Source organism: Motacilla alba, chromosome 1, assembly GCF_015832195.1.
Source record: "Motacilla alba alba isolate MOTALB_02 chromosome 1, Motacilla_alba_V1.0_pri, whole genome shotgun sequence".
In the NCBI taxonomy this organism is placed as follows: Eukaryota; Metazoa; Chordata; class Aves; order Passeriformes; family Motacillidae; genus Motacilla; species Motacilla alba.
The window spans coordinates 61,249,651-61,275,158 of record NC_052016.1 but is presented as its reverse complement, the minus strand read 5'-3'; the positions used below and the strand labels follow the sequence as shown (position 1 = coordinate 61,275,158).

The window sequence follows — 25,508 nt, the reverse complement described above, 5'->3', positions numbered from 1 at the left end:
GTCACTAGAATCAATTCAGACTTCAGTCAGGAGTATTAGCCCTTAATTCCTGGTGATTAGGAGTGGTTCTAGCAGTGTATTCCAACAGGGAAGTTTGTACTGTAGCCCTGTGGGTGGAGCTACTTTCTTGTTAAATTTCTTTTACATTATCAACTGAGTATAATTTTCTGGTTTTATGCCTGCTCCAGGCTTCTGGGTAAAGTTCCTGTATAATGATAAACAGCTGCTTTGTTGCATTTGAGTGATGGATGGAGTTATGCCTTCTGATAGGCAATTTCTTAAACATTTTGGCTTCTTAACAAATTAAAGATGCTCTCCACTGAAGGTAAAATCCCATAGATCAGTTCAGAACTGAGCCCTGAAATCCTGAAGCCCAAGTGGTGAGCCATTGTAGTATTTGGGGTAAGAAAGAGGAATTAGCATTTCACCATTGGCAGCAGTTATGTTTCAGAAAAGCGAGGGGTGGTGGAGCAGCTCTTTGGGAAACAGATCCCAGATCCAATCTGAGGCCCACAAATAAAAGGAAAGGTTTCCATTGGTCCCATTTCCCTACATAAAACTGTGCATGGCCTAAGCCAGCAGTATTAGTAATACCTAGTCCGTGAGTTTCTGAATGGGGCAGCCTGGCTGTGCCCTGTCCTGAATGGATGCTGCAGAGCAGGGGAATGCTACACTGACGCTGCCCACATGTCAGATTTTTTCATCTTTGTCCTACCTTCTTTCTAAGATTAGTTCTCTGCAAATAAACACTTCTTAAACCTGAATTAAAATCCTTGTAAACCAAATGCAGGCTTACTTATCTATACAATAGCTGGTGAGATAAATGTTCTTGTTTGAAGACAGGTGGTTCCCACAGATGTTACACTGCTTTCAGGCTCAGTCCCAGGAAGGATGGTTGAACAGACCCTGTTCAGCTGTGGCATATTGTTGAGCTCTTTTGCATATCTCACCCTCTCACAGGCATTTTATAACCCTTTTGGGTTTCTCTAAAACACAAGTTTCAGCTGTGTGGGTTTTAACAAAGTACACAATACACACATCTTTTCCTGTGCCTTGGGCCACTCTCAAGCTCATCCAGAGGGGATCCCCTCCATTTTGACCACATTAACATGAGTGCATAAGAGCAAAAGCAGAAAGAGCACTTTTACACTGCATTCATCAACACATGAAAAACAATCTACCAGGGCCCCTTCTGGGGTTGTTCCATTACATGTCACAAAAAAAAATTGTCTCTCTGCATGCTGGTGCTTTTAAAGCTGCTGCTGCTGACTGAAAAGCTGCTTGCATTACATCTGTCCATTAAGTACAGATTTCTGTATGTACAGCACCAAGGTGAACAAATCAAATGTACATTCACACCACAACCAGAGAACTGCTGTAGAGAACACATCTGCCTGAAATTCTCACATCCCCACCCATGTCTTATTGTCGTGGTTTATATTCAAAATACCAAGGTAACATCATCAGTTTTTCTATGAACTTGATCCCAGTGGTTGACAGTAACCTTTGTGTTAGTGTGGTATTGACAAATTACTGCTATAGAAAAAGTGTATCCCCGACTGGGGAATGCTGAGCCCTGGTTGAAGCACCAATCTGACACTCAGTAGCTCAGCTCTTTGTTCTGCCAAAGACTTGCAAAGCAGCCTTGGCTCAGTTTAGATGTATTCGATATAAATGGATGTTTAGGCACAAAGTTAGATATAGATGCTTTCTAGTCCAAATTCAGAGGAGACCTGAGGGCCATATTCAGTCTGCCTTTTGTACATGCTTGTATTGCTATCACAGCTGCTTACTGGCCAGTCTGACAGTGGCCTGAATAGCTCTCTAGTGAGCATCTCAGTTACTGTCAGAGTCCACAGAGTCTATGTGCTTTGCAAAGTGGCCTGAATACAGCCCTTTGTCTCAGCTCCCTCATCTATAATGCAGGGACAATAGCAAACCTCGGCAAGACTATGGGGAAAGATGTTCAGATCCCAGTGAAGAGAACAACATGGCTACTTTTATAGGCAAAGATGTACTGTGCTATATACAATGTAAGGGGGACCTGGTTTTAGAGGAGTTTGCCATCTGCAAGAGCTCACTCCTGATGAAACATCCAGAGTTGAAAAATGGGATGTAAAAGTTAGCAGGAGTACACCCTGGCACCTGCAGCAGCATTTTTTGCATAGACTATGCTGTATTCCAGCATAGCTATTTCCAGGTGGCACTGTATTTCTAATTTCCCCTTGAAGTTGACTGCTATCACACATATATATCATACAACAAAGATGTACACAAGGGTGAATTATTGCCTGTTCTTTGTTGCACACGCTTTCCCAAACATCTGGAGATTTATTTATATAGCATTTAGTCTTCCTCAGAAGAGAATCTTTGCCTGGAAAAACAGTATATGCAGCAGCTACAAAAGATAAGGAGAAACAGAACAGTATGGCTAATAATGAGAACACCAACAGCAAAAATGTACAGGGTTTTGTCACAGTAATCCTGAGGCTGATGAAAAGGTGGGATGAAATTGGGCAGATACACAGAAAAAACCCAGTAGTTCCCAAGAATGAACCAGAGAAAGAGGAAAAGGCTGAGGGTTAGATGGACATAGTACTTGTGAGCATTCTGCCTCCAGGGATACTCATCGTCATCATCATCATCAATCACAACGGACTTGGAAAGCAGCTGCCTCATCCTGGTTGAGTCGTACAGCAGGAGAGTCACCTGGAGGCATTGGGGAAGAAAAGGGAATGAGTAAAGTGGCTGCAGAGAGTCTGAACACCTTCTGGCCACTGCCAGTCTGGGTCAAATTAAATTGGGTGTGGGAAAACAGTGTTAAGAGAAAGCTAAGGAGCCACAAATGAGGCAGGTATGGCTGGAAAAGAATGCATTTTTTCTTTGTAGGTTATTCACCAGTGGCGGTCATACATTGGAAAAAAATTGCTGATGGAAAGGCATGAGAACAGATTGTGTAGGGAGATGGCAGCAGCTCTCACACTGGAGACTTTTAAGAACAGATTACAGTAACTGCTAAATGACTTAAGTAGTGTAGTTCCTGCCTTGTAGTGGGTAGATTTTTCTAACTCTATTTTTCCATGGTTATAAAGTTGGATCAGTTTATATCAAATTATGAAGCATATAGACTATGACTTATACCTCAAAGAAATTGCTTTAGATACTTGCAATGTACTGTTGTCAAATTTTCTTCAATTAAGTGCCATTTTCCCAGATTGCCCCATTCCTGCCTTCAGTCGAAACTAGCAGAGAAATATGTGGAATACCATGATGCCGGGTGGTTAGGAAGGTCTGGTATACAGGAAAATGCAGTAGGACTCATCAGTGATGCCTGGCTTTCTTGTTTAGTCTTGACAATGCAAAGAACACCGCTAGATTCGCTGGGGTTCTCAGTCATGTTCTCTTTCACAGAGTTATAATCTGTGCTCATTTTTCTGCTTGAAATGAAAGAGAAGAACATCCCTCATTTTACACTCTTCTTTCTCCAGAACACTGGCCAAGGAAAACCTGTTTGGGTATATATTTTTCCAGGTTCAGATTTTATTCCATGTGCCCCATTTTCAATAGGAAAAGCTTAGCAAGAGAATCCAGAGTTTTCTCTTATTCTTACTCTTTTCTGGAAAACTGTTTGGTTATGTATAAATTATTAAATATTTGTTCACAAAACCAACTGGTTTTCCAGACCAGATGTTGGTACCAGTTTTTTGAGAAACACAGTTTAAAGTCCCAGCACCAACATAGACAAAAAAAATGGTGTTTCCACTGATGTCTCACATCCAGCTGAGCAATCAAAGCAACAGGCTTGCTCAAACTATCATCTTCTCATATGAAAATTTATTTTACACAGACTCATGAGGCATAGGAGGGATAAACCTGCCTGGCCAGTGGCTCTGAGGTTTCTATATGAGGGTGCCTGTGCTGGACCTGAAGCCTGCTTCAGTCCATTTAGCTTTCAGCTCAGCACTCAGGTTCCATCAAGCTCAGCAGTGAGAATGGGGTTAAATGGCAGATGAGTATTGGGTTTGAGGCAGTCAGAGAGACCTCCCAGGTAGATTTATGATTCTTAACTGCATCTAAGTAGTTCACGAAAAGTGCATTTAATTCTTACAGATATTGCCTTGCCAAGTGTGATTGAAGAAATTGCTGGCAGTTGCTCACATTGTTACTAGCTGCTGAACATACATTTATGGAGCAGCATGGCATGAATTCAACAGGCCTCTCTGGGTGCTCTAGAATGGTTCAGTTGCCTTGGTGAACAGTTACCATTGCTTTTTAAAAGACTGGAGGTGGTAAAGAAATAGATGAGGAGCCTAGAGACTGCACAGATCTGGGCTAGAATGACTTGCTATTAGGTGATGTCCATCATAGGACAGCAGCCGTTCAGACTTCATCCTGCACCCATTTTCTGACCTTTTAACTTTCAGAGTTCAAGCGAGGGCACTGCTGGATGAAGTCAGTGCAGCCTAGTGAACAGAACAGCGGGCAGAGTTCAGATGGGTGAGAGACATGAATTTGGCTGCAGACCAAGCACTGAGGTAACACGTGAGTGAAGCTAATCAAGTTCTGACCAAATGCATTGCCAAACTGCAAAATAAGCAGTCCTGCTGTCAACTGAAGTAAAATTCAAACCATTATTTGATGTCGGCATGAATATCAACCGATCTGTTTGCCACCTTAGTTATAGAGAGAAAAACTGACTTTTAAAACAGAAATAGCTAAGAACAAGTCAACATTTTTTATGAAAGCTTCAGTCCATTAGCGTCAGAATTTCCTTTCAGTTCTGCTCTAATCTTTCCTAAACTATTATTAAATGAACCTTTGATTATACAGATAAGTCCACTGGTGTGATCGAATGACTAAGCATTTGCCAGTAGAACTCACAACACAGCAAATTCCTTGTAACAAGATTAAGCACTTTCTTTTTTTCTTTTTTTTTCCATTTTCTTATTTACTGACCAAAGGTCCTTGGAAGGCATGATTCATATCCCAGTGATGTACTGTGGTTTTGTTGGGTTACCACTCTGAAAGAGTACAGTGAATGAGAGACCTGCAGAGGAGGATTCTTTCCCCTTTCTTTCAGTCCTGGCAAAGAAAATGGCTAGAAATGTTGTGGTAGTGTCTTCATGCTCCCTAAAAGCTAGTTAACACCATCTGCAAAGGGACTGTCAGAACAGGGTGGGTCCTTTAGAGTCAATCCAGAGTTATATAGCTTTAAAGTGACCAGGGTTTATCACAGGTATGAGGGTGCCTCTACTTGTCAAACTGCCAGACTGGGGCTCAGCAAAGATATAAGTGAGCACAGTCCACCAGAAGACAGGTAGTTGTGGTTAGAAAATGGTGCATCTAGATTAATAAGCCCTGCTGTGTTGCAGGGATATATTTACTTTGGAAGGAAGTGATTCTGCTGCAGTCATTTACTTCTGGTCATGTCAGAGGGGGAGTAAATTGAACTTGTGAAGGACTATGTACAAACACAAGTGGTTTTGTAGTACTCCCAAAGCAAGGAGAGTAATTTAGCTTTTTGTCCTGTCTATCTGAAAATAACAGAGAAAGATTTGACATGCTTGGAGGATTGCTTGTGGAAGAAGGACCCCATTTACCACAGGCATCCATGATAAGTAGTCCTTTCCCTCAGTAGGGATGGTAGCACAGATGCTGTGGTGCAGGAGGAAGTCACACCACAATGTGTGGGACAATGCTGAGCTCATTAGCAGCTTACTTGACTGACAGGTGCTTTTGGTGCTGGAACAAGCACAGCCCAATCCTGTAGCTCTCCAATACTGGGTGCATGTGGCTGTGTGGAGCTATCATCGTGTCTTAACTAGCAAGTCAAAGTCAAGTCACACAAAATATTTTTCACACACAGAAGGCACATTACCTTTAAGCTGCCAATCACGCCACCCACCAACAGATATAAGGGAATCAGTGGCTGAACTGGGCAGTCTTCCAAAAACTTCATTCCTGAACGGCAAAAATGGATGTTTGTTATCTCAAGTGACCAGATATTGCAACAAGCTGTACAGTGAGAATTATAGATGCTGTAAGTGAAGTGTATTGCTTACACCCAAGGCTGTATCCTGTGTCTGTTGAAATGGGGGCTGAATTAAAAGGGGGCTGCACCTCCCACTAGAGGAGTGAGGGCCATGAACAAGCAAAAGGCAGGAGAAGGAAGAGAGAGCAAAGGCAAAACCAGCATTACTATTTTCTGGCAATACTAATTGCAGCCACATATAGAGGTCATTAGCTTCAGCCACAGCTCTTTGTTAAATGAACCATTGACTGAGCTGGACAGGAAATTGTCATCAGCGGTAGAAAATTCACTGAAAATTTAAACTACAAAAAGAAGGAATTCTGATAAACTTCCCCCAGGATTTTCCTGCTCATTAGTTCCTATGAGTGTGGCATGTTCCTGAGTCAGATGCCTGGAAGCTTGGGAGCCAATACCCGTGGGAGCACCTGGAACTGTTTTAGCTTTCCAGGTAGTTGATAGGGAGCTGTAGAAACTGAAGTTTCCAAGCTGTTTGGGTTGCTGGAGGACAAAAGAATTGGTTGTTATGGAGCTGAGGACCCTGGCAACCCTCAAATCTACTGCAAGAAAGAGAAAGCTGGGTAAGTTTTAGGAAAGAGAGTGGCTGTGTGAGGATGTTGCTGGCAGTAGAGACTGAAGCTTGTGATACAGGTCTGTGGCAATGAAACTCATCTGTCCAAATATAGATGTCTGCAATGCAGGCATCCATATGTGAACTAGTTTTCTGCACTCTGTAGTCAATAGGGGGAAACAGGCACTTGTAAAATTCAATTCATTTTTCCTAAGATAGGCATTTGAAATGGGTCGGGTGAATTGGTCCTTGAAAGCACTTGTGTCTCTCCATGGCTATACAAGGAATCCAGACAGCCAGCTGTAGATACCTATAAGTTAGCTAAGATGAATCCCCCGCCCCTGTCTCTTACCCAATGGCATCCTCAGAAATTTTAAACAGTTCATTACACTATAATTTTATTGGTATTGATCCCATGTTTCAGGGCTTTGACGGATCAATTGCACAGGGTAGAAAGAATTTTCTGTTTTCTTCTTGCTATATAAATAGTTTGCAAGGAGATATTCTGACTTTTCTCTGAATAATTGGGATTACGTAGTTGCAGGATACCAAAAGGGATGTGCCTTTGACGGATCAATTGCACAGGGTAGAAAGAATCTTCTGTTTTCTTCTTGCTATATAAATAGTTTGCAAGGAGATAGTCTGACTTTTCTCTGAATAATTGGGATTACGTAGTTGCAGGATACCAAAAGGGATGTGCTAGTCTTAGTGCTAAACATCTCTCAGGTGAAATGTCTTGCCTCCATTTTCAGAACTACACTGAATAGGAGGAATTAGGAAAGAAGTACCAGTGGGTTTTGGTTTGGTGGAGTTTTTTTGTTGTTTTGGGAGTTTTTTGGTTTTGTTTTGGTTTTTCTTTTCTATAGCTGTAATCCTCTTTAGCTTGTCAATTTGCCCACCAAATCCACTGCTATTTCTGGTCCAGAACATTGCTCATGTCCTGAACCTCTCCTGCACTCTTTGCATGGCGTGATACAGGTGCTCTGGATTATGGTTGCTTGCTACAGGTCTGACTTTAGTCACAGGACATGGGACAGTGTTTTGTGGTCTGCAGTTTTGTGATTCCCTGTGTGTAAGGGCTGTGGAGTCCAGTGGACTCTTCTATACTAAGTGTTTATTACCAACCTTTGTATAAATGAAAAATGCTGCACTTAGATGGATTTGGACTCTCTCCGCTTTCATTCTTATTACAAAGCTGTAGTTTTTTGTCCATTTTGCCACTATGTAACACTGAGACCTGCTCAGACTCCCAGCTTTACAGGGGTGGGCAGCAGGGAAATTGTCACAAATTACATCACGTTCATCAGAAAGCTGCTTGCCAAGGTTTCCAAAGTTCTTGGCCATCTAATAGCCTGCCACAAAAGCAGCTGGCCAGAGATCACTGGGAATATATTTCAGTTTAGGAACCTAGGCAATTTCTGTTTCCAATGTGTTAGCTGAGATTTCAATTTGAGGGGGAAAAAAAAGTCGAGAAAAAATGCCTTTTTTTTCCTCATGCTGCTCCAATTCTCTTTCTCAAACAAATCTATTAGGGAATCCTTTCATACATATAACATGACATCAATCAGTCTTGCGAAGGATTTGAGTGACAGACAATGGCACTCTGTAGGTTTTGGGAGAATACTGCAGACAGATATGACAGCAAAAGAGTAGGTCAAAGCAGGTGATACAGTAGTAATTTTAAAAATACACCCCAAGGTGTGAATAGGAAATGTGGACCTACAGCTGACAGATGGGCACTGGTATTTGTTACAGTGCAATCAGCGAATGTGCCAATCAGTTCTCACACAGTGTGTGCTTGGTTTGTCTGGGAGGACCAAAACTAGCTGGAAAGCATCAGTGCTAGCTCTTCTTTCCCATAAGCAACAGATATGTTCTCCTCTGCCTGCTAGAGATGGGATATATGGACCATGAGAGATCAAAGGTCTGCTTCTACTGCTGTGTTCCCTGCAAGCCAGAGCAATCTGTGGTTCAGAGTGAAAAGCAGTTGAGCCTGACCACAACACAGACCAGCACAGGAGTCCAAATGAATGAACCAAATACCTTTGCAAGATGAGACACAGTCTGAACAGAATCCAAAGGGGAAAAAACAAGAGATGGGAGGCTTGGGAAAGCAGAGGTACTTGCACATTTTACCTCTTGGCTACCACAGAACAATGCTGCAGTGGGATCCAGGACACAAGGTCCAGCAAGTGGAAAGAGCACTTGTGAGCAAACGGGACATGAGCTTCTCTAAGGGCACCATTTGGGGCAGTGCTCTGGCATGGCCCATAAAGGATTGTTACCAATCAAGTGTCCTTGTGACTCATGATTATCCATGAGATGAGGGGTCAGGATGAATGAAAATCAATACAGCATTGGCCTCTTTTTAGCTGCTTTACTCCTCTCAGCTGAAATGGCAGAAGTACACCCATAGGAAAGGAGGGTTGCTGTATTGCAAGGCCGACCCACTGTTTGGTGCCCACTACACAACTTTATTCCTAATGGGAAGCAGAGACCTCAGCATGCCAGACCATTTTCAGGTGTTCCTTGTGGATGGCTGCAGCTGTCATCACTTAGCACAGACCTCAGTCAAGTCCTCACTGTGGGCCTTACACTTGGATCTAGGTGCTGCAGAGAATTTATCTCAAAGTAATGGCTTTTGGGCACCATTTTATCAGAAAGCATATCAGCAAATCAGAGGACTGGCTGAAGGACAGGAATGCAAGGAAAGATTGTGTAAACAACTACTGCTAAAGCACAAGATTGGTTCCCACGTAAAGATACAGAGTATGAGAACAGGCTTCAGACAATTCTCAGGAGCATTTGAGATTTGAGGAATTATTTGGTGTTATGTGTATGAGGGGTAGTACTGGGTAAAATTTGAACAGGGGGCAATTTAGGCTGCTTATTAAAAAAAACATGTCATCAGCTTTCAAATGTGATTTAGCTGCCCTTGGGGAATTCTGTATATAAAGGTACTCTGGACAACATACAAGAATGGGTTATTGAGAGTAATCCTTCACTGTCTCGGAAACTAAAAAAATTTTAAATAAATCTCTATATCTTTGCAGTGTTTAGTGAAAAAAGGGATCTTCTCTGCCGGTAAAAGTGAAAAAGCTGCTAAACAATCTATGGCTTAAATGATGTCACTAGTCTGCAGCTTGAAAAATATGCTGAGTCCTTTTCATGTATCTTGAATTATACTGTGATTTACAGCATTATCGACTTTAAGAGTATGTAATGTTAGCATCTAATTATTACCAGGGCTGCCTGTTATTCATCTCTGAGTTTTAACAAGTATTTTATCTCACAGTTTTCCTCTGTAGGAAGCAAGAGTCAAAATGACTGGAGGCACATCAGCAAGTTTTTTTCTGAGATCATGGTAAAAGAATATTATCAGAAAATCGTAGGGTTTTGCTTGGAAAATAAATATCTGCATTTTCCTTGACATTTCATTTTCCTAAAAATACCTTTGCTGATATGGAGCTGCAGGAAACCAATATCCTCTGTCAACACTACATTACAGTGACATTATCTCCTAATTTCCTAAGTTGTGGGGAAAAAAAGGGTTCTGGATCTGATGCAGGAGATATCCAGAGCTCAAGGCTAATATCTTACAATAGACTTCCCACTTCTCACTGATCTTAAAGATACTGTGAAATATTCCTGAGAAATTATATTTGTAAGTGGTCAGATTCCAGACTTGGATTCATTTCCAGAAGGCAGGATGTCATATGCATGGAAACCATGCCACATTTTGTATTATACCTTCCCATCACTATTTCACAGTTCAGGCATATTCAGCCTGGGGAAAAGCTAAAGCTAGAATCTTCTTAAGGGATAAATAGCAATATTAAGTCATGGGTAAGTATAAGAGCAGAAGTGTTGAGATGTAACAGTTCAGCCCATTTCCCTACTTCCTAATTTCTCCCCAGTCCCTCGTTAGAACTCCCTGGTTCCTAATTAGGACATCCTAATCGGAATCCCACCATAGTCATGAGTGTTACTTTGAAAGCCCCAGATTAAGGGAATAGCACCAACCTTTAGCAAAACACTTACTATGTGGGTTTGGATAACTGTCCATGCCAGTGGGCCAGGTGTCCCAACTGCCTTAAATGTCACCTCATCTCAAGGCAGACACCTAAGAGAGGGTGGGGGAATTTCACTGTCAGGAACATCCATTTCCCTCAACAGCCTGCAAGGACAGCACACAGCGCTCAGCCTGGCTGTGGGGGCACACAGTCTGAGTCTAGGTGGGATGCAGCTTGCCCTCAGCATCTGCACTCAGAGTTCCTTTGGACCATCCTTCCTGAGTAATGAGGCACCAGGTGAACAGCTTCTCAAAGACAAGGACTTGTGAAAGACACGGGCTCTTGAGGACTTTGGATTCAAAGTGATCTGGATACACTGGAAAAAGGCATTCAAAATCTACAAGACAAAAACTGAGTGCTGGGTGTAGGGGAGGAAACTTCAAGGTAAATAAAAAAACTAGATATGTCTGGTAGGGAGCAGCACTGCCAAAAACCATCTGGGCTTACAATGCAGCATAAACTAAATTGGAGGAGATGGGTTGGTGCAGAGAGACCATATTTCATTTTGAGGTGTGTTTACAGAAATCCTGCATGTTAAACAGAGGAGCTAATTACCCTGCACTGCTCATTCCTCAGGTCTCAGCTGGTGGCCTGTGTTACATTATTCTTTTATTAATAAGGAAAAATACTTACATTGGCCAGAGGTCAAAGGATGGAGGCAAAAATGGAAAAAAAAAGGAAAAAAAAAAAAAAAAAGAAAAAAAGCTAGAGAAACAGTGACCTGTGAGGTCAGGATGAAAGAATTAGGTTTTTAAGACCTCTGGGGAAACAAAAGAGATGATGGAGCAGGGTTATAATAGCAGCCTTCAAACAGTTCAAAGGATCTCTTGAGTAGTAGAACAGTGACCAATATGTTTTTGTGACCACACTGAGCAGGACAAGCTGTAATCTGTTTAATTTGCCATAGGGAAGATTTAGGTTGGATATGGGGAAAAATATTTTGTCTTTGAGAGCAGTAAAATGTTGAAATAGCCTCCTTGGGAAGCCATGGAATTTCCTTGAGCAAGGGCAAGTTAGACATCTGTCAGGGATGCTGTGAGCACACGGGCCTGTCTGACAGCAGAGGTGGATCGGTGTCTCCACTGATGTTTCTCAAGTGGAGTTCACAATCCATTTGGAGGATGTGAAAGGACCAAATGAAGCAATGAAGTGTTACAGAAAAAAAATAAAAATCTATGTTAATGGTAAGGGAAAGATGATGCCTAAGAAAAGAGGGGCCTTATGCAGTTTAAAAAGGTATAAAATTCTGCAGCTCAAAGGATTTTCCTTTCTTAAATATTTGATCTTGAAATGCTACTCACAAATCCAGCCTTCGAGGGGTTATACAGAGACAGCAAAAAACCATGTCTGACATACAAAAAGGTGGAGAAATAGCAGCCTACAGCATCTCTTTTTCCCTTCCAGCACTATGCTTCTGCAATTTTTTGCAGTGTAGTTAATACAGAGGGATCCTGAGTAATGAAATCTTCTCATGTGTCAGATTTTGTGCTTCCTCCCACAGACAAAGCTGGGTTTTGAGGTAAAACACACTGGAGGGGATTTTAAGATAAACAGGGTCAGAATTCAAGTACTCCTTCCTTCCTGATACGGAGTGTGGGCTGAGATTCTGTCTGAAGCTAAAGTATCAAGACAGGGGTTTAACAGTTGGAAACCCTGAATTTTCCAGTTTCTTTCTTCCACCAGATATGTTAACCTGCCACAGAGTGCCAGGAAGTTTCTATTTTCAATTTACTTTTGTAGTCAACTTACCTATAAAAGTCATGGACAGTGGTAAGGCAAGGAAAGCGAGGAGCCCAAAAATAAAGCATGCTGTGAAGGAGAAAAGAAAGACAGTGTTATTTGGGCTAGTTCAAGTTTAGAGGCCAGCATTTCCATCCAGTTCTTTCCAGATGCTCTGTGAATCCACGCAATTGTTAGGAAGAAATACAGTGCACTTGATGGGGTGGGAATATCACCTGCGTGGTGCAGTGTTTGCGGTGATGAGACCAGCACATGTTTTATCACTTCCAGGATGCAGTGAGAGACACAAACTGCTTTTGCAGCTACTGCTTGCAGCTTGTCTTAATCCAAGGGCAAGGAGTCATCCGCTGCTGCCTTACCCTGCATCCTTTTCAGAGGCACTGCCAGGCGACTGTGCAGTAACAAGTAATTTTGCATCAGCTAATCCATGGCAACTGATGAGCCGTATCTGTTTGCTAAGCAAATAGCAGCTTTAATGCCATTCCACTTACTTTTCACTGATAGCTAAATAAACTGTCTTTATCACAGATGTGAATAGTTTCTGGCTGGTTGACTCCCTGACCCGGCTTAGCTCATAAGCACAAAGGCAGCAGTCCTGCTCTGCTGTAAGGAGTGGGATTTGTCATTGGGATAGATCAGCTTAAGCTGTGTGGAAGGATGCTCTTAGGGGTGCACACAGACTCTTCCTCCAGACTCCAGGTGAGTGGACCAGAGGGGCTTACTTACTCCCTAGAGAGTTGCTGGCGTATCTGAGCCCTGATGTCTCCCCTGCACAGCCAGGTGCTGCAGAGGATGAATGCTTACCTTCACGGTGGGTGAGGGACACTAGCGTCTAGAACTGTGTGAGCAGCCTGTCTCACAAGAGCTGTCCCCTCTGTGCCTAATCATGAACACTTGGCAGCATTAAAGTGAAGCGCTGCACTGCCAAATGAGAGTAAATTATAATGAGGACATTCTGTGGCAAGTGTCCCTTCAGAGCCCTCCCAGAAATGGCTCAGGCTGCAAGTGGGTGCTTAGGGGTGCCTAAGTGCAAGTGGGCATAGATTGCAGAGGAGCCAAGAAAAACACAGAAAAGAAAAGGAGTAAGGCGTATCCTTGGAGGCTTGCAAAAAAAATCTTGGAGCAAGTATTTGGAGTTGGCTTGGGACCAGCCCTTTTCCCAGGTAAACTGTGCCCTGCAGTTCCCCATGCCAGAGAACTGCAACCTCTGCAAGGTCCATGGTGTCCCCCTGGCCATGCAGGAGCAGGGACACTGCCAGCACCCTGCGGACAAGCCGCTAGCACTGCCAAAACACCACCCTCAGGCTGCCTTAGGGAAAAAGGGCAGCATCACTGCCTCTGTTTTACGAAAGGAGAAACAGAGAGGACATAGGAGCAGCATCAAAATTCAGAGCAGATCCACCAGGCTTTCTGACTTGCAGACACTTTTCATGGGAACACACCATCCCCCACATGCTGCTCATGTTTTCTCCGCAGAGAACCAGGACCTTCAGTGCTTGAGAGACATCTTTCTGAGAAGTAGCATGTTTGTTATCTCTATGAACTGGGCGAGACTGGGGGTATTTTGAGCTGAAGAAAGCACTTCTGTTCATTTGTGGCACCCCCTCCTCCTTTCCCTGTCGGCCCATCTTTCTCTCTCTCTCTCATTTTTGCTTAGACTCCTATCTCTTGAGTGCTGCATAATATAGAAATTCTTCCTGTGCTTGAATAGTGTCCTACACTTGACTAATCTCTTTCAACCACTGACAGCCTCTCATTAGAACTCAGCCTAGAGCCTCCCTTTTCACCACACGTCGTATTTTGTGCTAGCTCCTCTTGCTGCTATCCAGACTATTCTTTCATATTAAGAAGTGATGGTATTGTAAATGAGTTGAGCTTCCAACATCATTTTGGGGCAAACAGTGCCCACAGGCTGGGCGACTCATTTATCTGGTGCCCAAAGGGGTGCCGCTCAGGTCTGCCGGCATTGCACCGACTGCCTGGTGCGGCCACAAGTGCTGTCATTGCAGCGCAGCCCTCGGAGCGACGTCTCCCCTCTGCTTGTGGTTTCGTAGCTGCCTCCTGCACGGAAGGTGCTCAGGAGCCCGGGAGGAGGAGGAGAAGGAGGAGGAGGCATCGTGTCGTTTGTTAGTTGTGCAGCGCCTGTTCTGCCTGCCCCCGGGGAGGGACGCTGCAGTAAGCTCTGAAAAGAGCTCAGGGGGCTCATGTGCATGCGAGGCTGCACATCTGGCGCGCAGGTGTCCGTGGTTGCTTGTGTCTGACATCTGCCCAGCAGCCCGCTTTTGGAGGGGAGAAGTGGAAGGTAGAGACCACTCAGAGCTCAAGAGAAAAAGATAATGGTTCATTAATTCCGTTCCCAAAGCAGTCGCTGGAAATGTATTTACTCATTATCTCCCCATTCAGCTACAGCCTCTTAGGTCTCGAATTGGAGGGGCAGATGCATAGTCTGGGAAGGCTTCCAGATCCATGTGTAACAACGTGAGACTCTTCAACAATTGCCTACACAACTGGCAGGGCTCTGCAGCCACTCTCAGCGTTGCTAGCAGCTCTAAAGACTGATTTTCCCTAAATGTGTGGGGGTTTCACAGAAATGCTGCTCAGCCGGGATACACGCGTTCTCTGCCTGGCTTTGTCTGGGCTCTGCTGCCCCGTTCTGGTCCGAAGAAAAATTGCTTCAGAAAATGGTCCTTGCCGCAGGGTAGCCCTGCTGCTGTGCATGCAGGTCCACATGTGGGGCTTGTGGTGTTTTTATATCGGCGATATCGCCTCACAGGCTGGTCAGAGAAGACCCTGGCCCCATTCCTGGAATAAGTAGCAAAAAAAGGGCTGGTGGTCTCTAAAAACACAGCGCAACCAAGGAAGTGTTCCCAGGCATGCCTTGAAAGGGTATCTGGTGCCTTTGAACTCACTGCCCTGTGCCAGCAGGGCAGCACCTGCTGGGGCACTGGTGAAGTCCTGCTGTGAGATCCTAACATGCTGGGAAATGGATGGAGGGAAGAGCTCGTGTCTGGGATCACAGCCGAGGAAGAAGAGAACGTGTGGCTGAATATCTTGTACATTCCTTGAAATCTGTGGTCACAAAAATTAGATCAGTGGGTGCAGGTTTAGAGTCTCCTGTGCAGCAGTACAGTCAGCTGATACGAATCTGCTGTTTGGCTGAATTTCTCTTGCCAGGATTTCCCCACAGAAGTAAACGCACTTGAGATCACTGTTGACACTATGGCTATATGTCATGGTCTCTCTTCTGTCTGATGCTCAAGCCTTTGCATCTTCCACAGGCATGCCCCTGCACTGCAGCTCTCCTCCAAGTCCTCTGTCACTCCCTTGTTGTGCCTGGCCTCAGGACACACAGCCTTTTGCCCTCTGGCATTTGCTTTGCATCTGGAGGCAGTATTGGAGGTGACACCAATTCACCCGTGGGCTCCTCAGACTTTATTTTGCTGCCACAAGTTTTCCAAGCACTTGAAAGTTACAGATCAGCTCAGGCTGTCCTTATTTACTTTGAGGAGAGAGAAAAATTTCTTTCTTTTCAGGTAAGAGTCTTCATAAGATTTTCAGAAGCTGTTTATGAATATAAATCTCAATCTACCTACTCTCCTCTGTAGTATGCTAATACAGCTGTTGTGCAAGCTGCTCAGTAGAGTGACAACCTCTCTGATAATAAATACAATAATAAATGAAGTGTTGGTTACATTACCATCACTCTCAGGTGCTATTTGTTCTGTAGTCTGTCAGGTTCTGGATAAAAAAGAATTTTTTATTTTTTTTACATGAGATACTACCAGCTTCCAAACAAAGTCTGCAGTTACCCAGGATTTATCTGCATGAACAAGCTGAGGAGCAAAACTCTGTGTGAAAATACGCCAAAAGAGTGCCCTTTGGACTACACCCTGTGGGAATGCTGCTCTGAAGGGGCCTGACTCCCAGCAGTCTGGGTGTTAGGAAATTTGGGTCAAATTCAGTTGGCAGGGCCCCATGCCTGCTGATGCCCCGAGGCAGACGCAGATGGCAATGCAGTAGCTCAGCAAGCAGTGTCACAGTGTGCTGCACTGCAGCATGGGTACTGTAACAGGCTGGAGTGCAGATGGGGAGCAGGTATTTTCATCCATGTTTTATTTCTTCATGGCATCTGCAGGCATCCCCTGCAGTGCTGATAGGCACTTGGAGAAAAGAAAGAATGCAGCCTGTGAGGGTGTCATGGTGGCAGAGAAAGTCTCGATGGATCTTTCTGAGGACCCAGCCCCAGAAAGATTGCATGTTTTACAGACCAGGGATGAGTCTGCCCATGATTTTGGTAGCTGTGATTACTGGCTGTCGTTCTGTGCTTTCAAGTCACAGCAAAATGTCACTATCTCAGGTGGGATATGCAGAAAAGACTTGAATGAAGTAACATGAAGGAAAGGAATTAAATCTGTTCAGCTTGACCAGCCACCACCAAACAAGGAAATAACAGCAAGGTTTGAGCACTCAAAACCAGACCTGTGAGTGATCCAAAGAGTAGAGACATGAGATATCCTTGAGCAAAACCAAAGACTGCTCTGTTCATGAGGCTAAATGCCATAACAAGGAGATATATTGATAGAATGCTCTCTGGGGATGAATGGCAGGAATCCCATCCCTGACATGATTTAATCCCCTGACTAGATACTCAGAAGCTGGAGGATTCAGGGTAAGGAACAGCCATTCCCATGGGGGCCTCTAGTTCTAGTGCAAAGCCACCATTTGAGGTGTGAGGAAACTGACCAAATCCCAGCTCAGGGCCACCAGCTGTTCGCTGTGTTCCACCACTCTTTGCTCAGGCAGGGTTGAATTACTGGGATATAGAACTGTGGTACCCAGGTATCAGCATCACATCACCTAAAATTTATGTGCTAGGTGTAGGTGCTTTGGAGGTTGAGCAATATTGCAGAGCGTCTAGCCTGGATTTTATATTATGCCTCTGGATACTGAACTACAGTTACGCCATGGTCTAAATTCTGGATTTGGCCCCTTGTGAACAATTTCCAGAAAGAATCTTATAACAATATTTAGGCATCACATATAGAGCCATTCAGTTTGCTTTGCAGTAGACCCAGGGTGGTGGATTAAGCTTTTCTATTTTGGTCAGTAAATTGAAGACAACTTAAATTGCTACACAAAGAATGAAAAGATGCTCCACAGGTGGGTTGGCTCTTGGAAGTTATTTAAATACCAGGAGACCAAAGGTACAAATGTGGATTTTGCTGAAAAGGTCTTTGAAAAATAAATACAGGATGATGAGAAAAAGTGAAATTAAGCATCACTGCATTTCATGAGGGCTTGCATTTTAATGAACAGAAGATCAATTTTGGATGCATTAGCTGATCCATAGCTAAAGCTGAGCTTATTTTGAGCTTAAGAATGATAAGAACCTGAAGATACTTTTCTGGAATGGTATTTCTGAGTTCCTCACACATGGGCAACTTTTTAGGTAGCCAAGAGGGTGCTTCTGGTGTAGAAGAGCATAGGTAAGATCAGAACTAATCCAAATCGTTCAAAAAATTCTAAAGGATTAATTATTTTCTCTTTCATCATTGAAGTTCCAGTGGTAATTCAATAACAGGGAATAGTGACATTTTGCTCGTTGACACTAGGAACAAAAATCAGAGAAAATACCACTTCTGACCTTTTAAATTGTGATATTCAGCAATGAGTCCAGATCCTCCCTGCATGTCCTTTCTGCAGGATGTGAGGGATCCCACAGGGACCAGATGGGTTCCAATTCCACTCCCAGGCCCTTGTCAGGGTATAATGAGGGTGCATGCTCTGCACCCCTTGTTTTCCATTACTCCCCAGCCCTCCTTTCCCCTGGGGCAGTGATGAGCATGAAAAAGTGGGCCAGAAAATATCTTCTCCTTCCCTACCTGCGCCAGGTTTCTGCAGGGAGGCCTGGATTGAGCTTTCTGTCCCTTTGGCCTGATTTTCTCTGCCAGGTTGTAAGACAGCAAGGAGTTCAGGGGTTTAATCATTAATAAAAGTTCATTCTGAGCTTTGAGAGCCTTTCAAGCAAAGCAAAGATCAGGAATATAGAAGACTCCAAGGTAACACCCTAGGCTGGCAAATGCAGCAATTAGTGTGGGTAAAGTATCAGTCAAGATGAGTGGTCAAGGGGTTTGCTTCTTCTTGTATTTGAGTGGAATTAGAAATTGCTACTGCCTAGAAGTGAAAGCAAAAGGCACTTGCAACTCAGAGTGAAAAGGAGATGCAGTCAGCAGGAGTAAGCTCCTTTAAAACCCATGGATTTTTACCTCCTGCTGAAGACACTGCTTCCCTGGTCTTACAAAATCCCACCTCTGAAGTGTATTTCTCCTGTGCCTCTGTGCAGCTTGCACAGCCTCAGCCCAGGTCAACTTTCTGCTGTGCTGCTCCTCGGAGAGCAAGAACCAGCCTGTTCAACCAGCTGTCAGCTCATTACAGCCCTCTGTGTCCTCCACCCTGGGTGGGGAGAACCAGTTGCTTTAAAACCTGAGCAAGCCCAGGCTGTCATTCAAAAGAACCTCTGTCCAGATAACTGATGCTTCCAACACCCCAGCAAGGGGCTGCTCCCTTGTGCCAGGGAGCAGGCAAGCAGAGGGAAGAATAACCCGTCCCAGATCTCACTGGGTGAAAGGGGGATGTTCCTGACCATATTCTATCCCCAGTCTTGTGTCCCTGTGCTGTCACACAGGCTGGCAGCAGTTTTGCTTGGCGGGAATTGCTCCTAGGAGAGTTTGTTCTTAGGCTGGCTGTGCTGCTCTTCACGAGGTGATTTTCCCTGTGGATGCTTCTTCTGCGCTGTGTGTAAGGTAACACTTCAGAGAGGAGGCAAACACGTTATTTTGCTTAGGCTGTCTGTTGCTGCCCATATTTAGGTACATGGTGATGTTTGTTTGAAATTTTGTGCTGGTTGCTGTACTTCAAATACTGCAACAGGCAGCTGCTGTTAGGGTAGAGTTACTATTGCACACTCCCATCAGTTCCCAAAATTATCTAGGAAAGGAAACTTCAGTGGAAGATTCAGGTAGGACTTGGTACCATTGTGATTCCTTAATATACTTGGCTTAGCAACAGGGCTGCTTAATACATGAGGCAACGGCTACCAGAACTGCCTTACCATTGCTGGCAATTTTAGATATGCACCGGTGGCAGGCTTTCTCCAGGCCAGCAGCCATGGTGGTGAGCCTTTTGGAGTGCCTGTGAAGACAGAGAAATTAATATGGCTATGAGAAGTGTCTTTACCTTACTAAGTATCTTGACTCAGAGTACTCACACGTGCTGCCAGGCTTTCACGACCCTCAAAAACCCCAAGCACAAACCCAGCCAGCAGCGTGGCATACCCAGAGGCAGGAATGCCTTCCAGCAGCCCCAGGCTTGCCTGCTGGTGATGATGCTCGAGCCCTGGGGTCACAGGGAAGCTGGGGGAGAAGTATTAATGCCATCTTCCTGAAAGCTATGAAAGGTTCTATCTTCACTTTAATTGGGTTTTGGGCAGAACAAAGAGTATTTAACTGTTACGTGAAAAACCAGGGAAACAGGTGGGGTTTGGTACACAAACCTCACCAAGAATTGACTAGTGAGCAAAAATTAATTAAAGGAGAAAAGGAGAAGATGAAAAGAGTTTTGAGGTCAAGGAGGATTCTGCAGAAGAATATGGAATAAAAACTGCAAACTACAGGGAGCCCAGAACAATATGCATTTGACAGAAAAGTAGCTGGATTAGAAAGTAGCTCCTTGTAGAGAAGAATTTTTACAAGGTGGGGTGAGGGATGAGCAAGCAGCCAGGCATCCAAGCTTGGGCCTCAGACAGCACCAGACAGTTAAGTAGCATTCCACATCAATGGGAGTGTGGAAAGCTCACATAAACACATAAACACACACACACACACATACAGAGAGACACACAGACACATGCTCCAAGCTGCAGCTTCTGGCCAGGGTTACCACAAGTCTGCCACCAGCAGCAGCAGCTGTGTGACAGAGGAAGGTGTGTGTGGAGGGGGCCAGGATAAGGGAAGCTGCATTCCTGCACCTACCTCAAAATAGCCTCTTGATTTCTTAATGGCTAAAGAGTGGTATTTTAAGCTTAGCCTCACTGTGTTCTAAGTTGACGTTAGATGCACCCTAGGGCTTTCTTGTGCAATGCTGTGTCCAGCTTGGCCCACAGCCTTCTAGGGACCACGGGGTCCCAGGCATGTACTGAAGATAAAGACAGACTTGTTCAACCAGCTGATCCATGGCCATACCCCTCTCCAAAGTCTGTCCAAGCCCTATTAGTCATGGCTGAGCAGAGGAGGCTGTCTCCAAGCCCAGACAGGACCCTCTGCTGCCATGGGAAGGGGATGGGGTTTGCTCCTTGCACAATGGCATTGCAGATGCTGTTTCCTGGCAGTTAATAGAGGCAGGTGTGGTTTTACCTGTGGGTGAATGACCAGGAAGGAGTCAGGGACTGATGCATTCACTGACATCCCACCAGGTCAGTAACCCTGGCCAGCAGCAGCCAGCCACCAATGTATACATCCAGGTTTCTAGTGTGCCTGATCTCATCAGGTATCTCATGGAATTTAGTTCTCCTTTTCCAGCCCTCATCTTCATATCCCAGAGGACATCTCCTTCAGTACTGAACGATGGACTGGAATGGAAAGTATGTATGAGTGCCTGACCTCTGGTGAGTGCATGCATCTCCTACCAGGCACCAAACCTTCTTCAGCAGAGCAAATACTGTGCCTAGGGGCTGCAACTATTCATGAGCATTTCAAGGAAAAAAATAAGCTCTGCTGCATGCTCAGGGAAAGCAGAAAGGAGGAAGGGAAACCGGTACTTTTCCCCACCAAATGACATATTAACTTTAAAGCTTTCAGTGCAGGTTTGTTTCTAGGATTCACAAACAGGCATTCATTTTGCATCTGGCAATGTCTGCTGACAAAGGTGTTCTAAATTGTGCATAGATCGGGAATATTAGTCATTATGTAAGTGTTTATGACTAAAATTACTTTTATAGCAGTAATTCTTACAGAAACAATATTCATCAATCCAATACCATATTAAAAATCAGTGAAATATCAAATTATCTTAAGAATAATTCATTATGGGAATGCTGTTTTTCCATAAACAGAGGGTAAAACGGACGGGTTTTATCTTTATTTACTGCTCTTTTACACGAAAAGAAAAAGACAAACTGAAGGAGGACTCGGTATCTGGAAGCATGTCACCACCTAGTGACAGAGCCCAGAAGTGACCGGCGTTCAGGGCTCTGTGTGTGCTGTTCTTACAGGTGAGATAAAGAAAGCAATTTCACTATGGCTGTGCACAAAGCGTGTTCACACAAGAACACAACACACATAACTACCAGGTAATGGTTTCAGTCCTTCCTCAGATGTTGGCTTGGATTTCTCCAGGACTGACAAATCCCTCATGGAATTCATTCTATTTGCCAGATGAAGAGGTGCTGCCCTTTCCCCCCCCCCACCTTTGGTGATTCTGCAGAAGCTGCTGTGGGTGTTAAGGATGAATTATTTTCTTTTGTGCCAATTCGTGAGGGTGCTAAAGTGCAATTCAGCAGCCAGGCAGCTGCAAAATGGTTTTGTTTCACAGCTGAAACAGGGGAATTGTCACTGAAACTCACAGGAAACTGAAATTGGAACAGCACAAAGACTGGGGGCATACAAGGGCAGGAAGGTGTCCTGCCCCAATGTACCTTCTCCCAGCTTGATAGTGAGTTGAAAAAGTCATATGAAAAACATAAATCTCAGCCAGGAAAAAGAAGTTAAAGACCAAAGCAAACTTTTGGACCTCCTTCCATCAGTCCTTCCCTGGGTTTTGTTTGCCCAGTGGAAAGGGACCTGCCCTTGGGTTAGAAGGGCCAGCAAGCAGTGGGGACAGGTCTCTGAACCCCTTGCAGGAGGCTGGAGCCTTTCCATATAGCTGCTTTTTAGGGTGGCAGGTTGCAGCTGAGCCACACTAGAGTCACAGCACCCCTGTGCCTCTTCCAGGCTGTCAGATACTCCTCACTGAGTGCCCTCACTGCTGCTGGTGGGCAGCCAGGTTTGCCCACCCAGAACAGATGCTGTGTCTCACATTACTGCCGCCTGTTGTAACTCAGTTCCTTGCCCCTTACAAGCAGCAGTGGTAAGTGTGTGTAGCACAGACCCCCCAGCCTCTTTCCTTTGTTATTTCATCTAGTTTTAGCTTTAAACCATTTTTCTGGTCATTATTCTCATCCTAAATGTTTAGGTAATAGGAGTCAAAAGAGGGTGAGCACCGACTGGTGCATGCCTGACCTACAGCGAAGCCAAAAGACAACTTCAAGCTGGCCCCACCATGTGTCAGTCCAAACAAGAGCCATGTCCACATTTGTACCATGGTGTTCAGACTTTTCAAAATGAGCTCTTCTCTCTCCCAGATGCAGGTGTCCCACTCGGTGCTGATGGACCCAGCAGGGAGAGTTGGTGGGGCTTCCTAAGATCCCAGTTCCCACTTGATGGCTTCTGACTGCCAGGGGATCCCTGCTGGGACACGGGAGGTGTACATGGGCCAGCAACCCCCTCCAGAGCAAGGGCTCTTCTCTGAGGACTGCCAGAGGGAACAATTGCTCTTTATTTTTCTGAAATATTCCGAGCGAAGTCCTCCTCCAGATCCGGTTTCCTAACAAACCACAAAGCCCCACACTGGCTTTCATGGCCAGTTCCCACAAACCCCTCTTACCTGAGAGTGCTGTGGCTGCCAAATCCGTTCACCTGCACGTGTGGGAGATGGGGCAGAGGAACAGCAAAATCCAGCCTTCAGTGCAAGCCAGCTGGGAGAGCCCTCTCCGGTGGGACCCCAGAGCTCTGCTCGGCTCCCTGGGACTCTGCCCGAGGGCGGTGAGGCACGGAGGGGGGGCTTGCTGGCTTTTATTCCTGCTGGCCTCCCGCTCTCACAGCTCTCGACGGCAGCACCGTGGGAGCTGTGGGATGCGGGAGCGCTTGCCGGCGGAGCCCATCCTCATCAGTTTCCCCACTCCCACGGCTGGCTGGAGCCACAGCCCACCCTGTGCCGTTTCAGGGTGACAGCAGGGGGAAGCAAAGGACCCCACACAGCTGTGACTGTACAGGAGGGAGGGGAAAAAAAACCAAAAAAACCCAAAAATTTCTTTCACTAAGTCTTTTATTTTAGAAGGAAAAAAATATTTATCAAGATATCAGTAGAGAGTGGTAAGTACTTGGTTCATTCTTCATGCAATTCCCCCCCCTTCCCCATCAATGTAGCTGATAAAGCTCTTTGCAAACTGCCACGTGTATCACCTTAGCTGTTGGCTCATTTATGTCTTGTGTCAGAACATCACCTATTTGTTAGGTGGTTACCTGCTAGGTCGCCTTCCTATCAGCAGGTGACCATCTGGCATCTCAGGTGTAATTATAGGTCTGGCTAATCTGCTGGAAAGCCCTTGTTTCTGCACAAGAAAAAGTGGGTTTGAAGGAGAGCACCTCTGCAGCAGGAGTGACAGCATTAATAAAGATTGATGTGTATTTTGAGTCTGTTCAGGAAGGCCCCACAAGATAGAAAGGGTTACCTGCTTCATTAGTCACCAGCAGGGAGCTGACAAAGTGCCTGCTCCAGCTCAGAAGGAACAATTCTGCCTTCAGCTGCCAGGTTTGCACAGTTCGTCAGCAATGTAACTCCCACTGCCACACGTTTTGCATTAACAAAATGGGTCCCCACTGGGTCAGCCGAGGTAAAGAAAATGATGGCGTTTGATGGGTGACTCTGCATGGGCCAGCAGGTGCACAACCACAGCCACAGGCTGGCTCTTACACTCTCTGTGCTTTCCCCTGCTGCAAGGTGCAATGTGCTGGCAAAAGCCCTGCACACCACCACCCTCATGGTGGTGTGACTGCCTGATTGCCATAGCCTTGCACTGTGAAAATTTTGGAGGAGGAAGTTTGGCAGTGAAGCAGAAGGAGAAACTGTGGCCTTTATCAATTGCACTGAAGCAGGGTTTATTTGAGCACTTAGACGAGGAAGCCACGTACTCTGTATGGCAATGAAGGGAGCAGGGACACACTTCTGGAAGATTCTGGTGCTCTCCACTGGTGCTGGAAGAGGCACAGCCGGAAGAGACTGAGCCACACCATCCAAGTGGCCAAACTGGACAGCTGGGCTTTCTGTGCTCCTAGTTCTTCTTTCCTTCAGTGTAATAAAGCTTCTTCTTCCAGCACAGAAAGCTGTTTTTCCAGTGGTTATTCCCAGGCCAGTGCCCAGCATTAGGCATCAGCAAGGATTTCAGTTATGTCCAATATCACTGCCTGCTTTTGGGGTGCTTTTTCTCACCCTCCACGAAGCTCTGAGGCAAGTGTGTGTTGCCTGTGTCTGCTGCGGTGATGCCATAGGGTCACACGTCCTAACCCAGGGCGTTCCAGCTTGTGTGCTGCTCTTCTTGTGACTGCTGAGGTCCTGGGCTGAGCTGAGCAAAGGGACTCTGTAATGCTGCCACCAAAGGCACAAGCCAGAGCATGCTCTCTCAAAGACAGCCCCCCCTCAGACCAGGAGGGACTTTTACATCCCCACATAAGACACATTTGGGGTTTTTTCAACAGGTGCCTTTTTGGAAAGAGTTGCACTTCACCATGAATTTTCCTGGGTGTGTAATGGTTAGCATGGAGAGGCAAAGGGCCATGTAGAGATGCTCTCTCCAGTTTGTGTTCATGTTCAATTTATTTCCACCCTCCGTGTAGGGTGAGCACTTTTGCCGCAGGGCCTTCTCCTAACTTGATGACTCAGAAGTCAAAATCAGCACAGAAATAGTCCCCCATCTCTTATGTAATTTTTTTCTTTTCAAATTGGAAGAGCCTGACTGTTTTTGTAAGTGCTGGATGCAATCACAAATGTTATATTTTCTTGTAGAAATTATCCTTGCGTATTGAAATATAAACAGCCAGTGGGAAATAAATCCAGTGTACATTTCTTTCACTGTTCAAGGCAAAAAATGTGTACTTATCTGCTGAGAAATATTCTGCTTGTGCAGTGGAAACCAATCATCAATACCAACTTGCCAGCATTTTAATGATCGCCTGTGGGAATCCTGGAAATTATAACATTCAATCATCACAAGAAGATCATAGAA

At 45.0% G+C, this 25,508-nt stretch overlaps 1 protein-coding gene across 1 annotated transcript; it reads right to left on the bottom strand.

The window, feature by feature from the left end:
- Positions 1-764: 764 nt before the first annotated feature.
- On the bottom strand, positions 765-23,480 carry TMEM272 (transmembrane protein 272). The gene is made up of 5 exons (XM_038155189.1): positions 23,111-23,480; positions 19,524-19,603; positions 12,422-12,481; positions 5,879-5,961; positions 765-2,709 (listed from the first exon to the last, which is right to left on the bottom strand). Exons 2-5 carry the CDS (start codon positions 19,579-19,581, stop codon positions 2,347-2,349), a joined length of 564 nt encoding a protein of 187 aa, XP_038011117.1. The 5' UTR covers positions 19,582-19,603; positions 23,111-23,480; the 3' UTR covers positions 765-2,346.
- Positions 23,481-25,508: the final 2,028 nt, after the last annotated feature.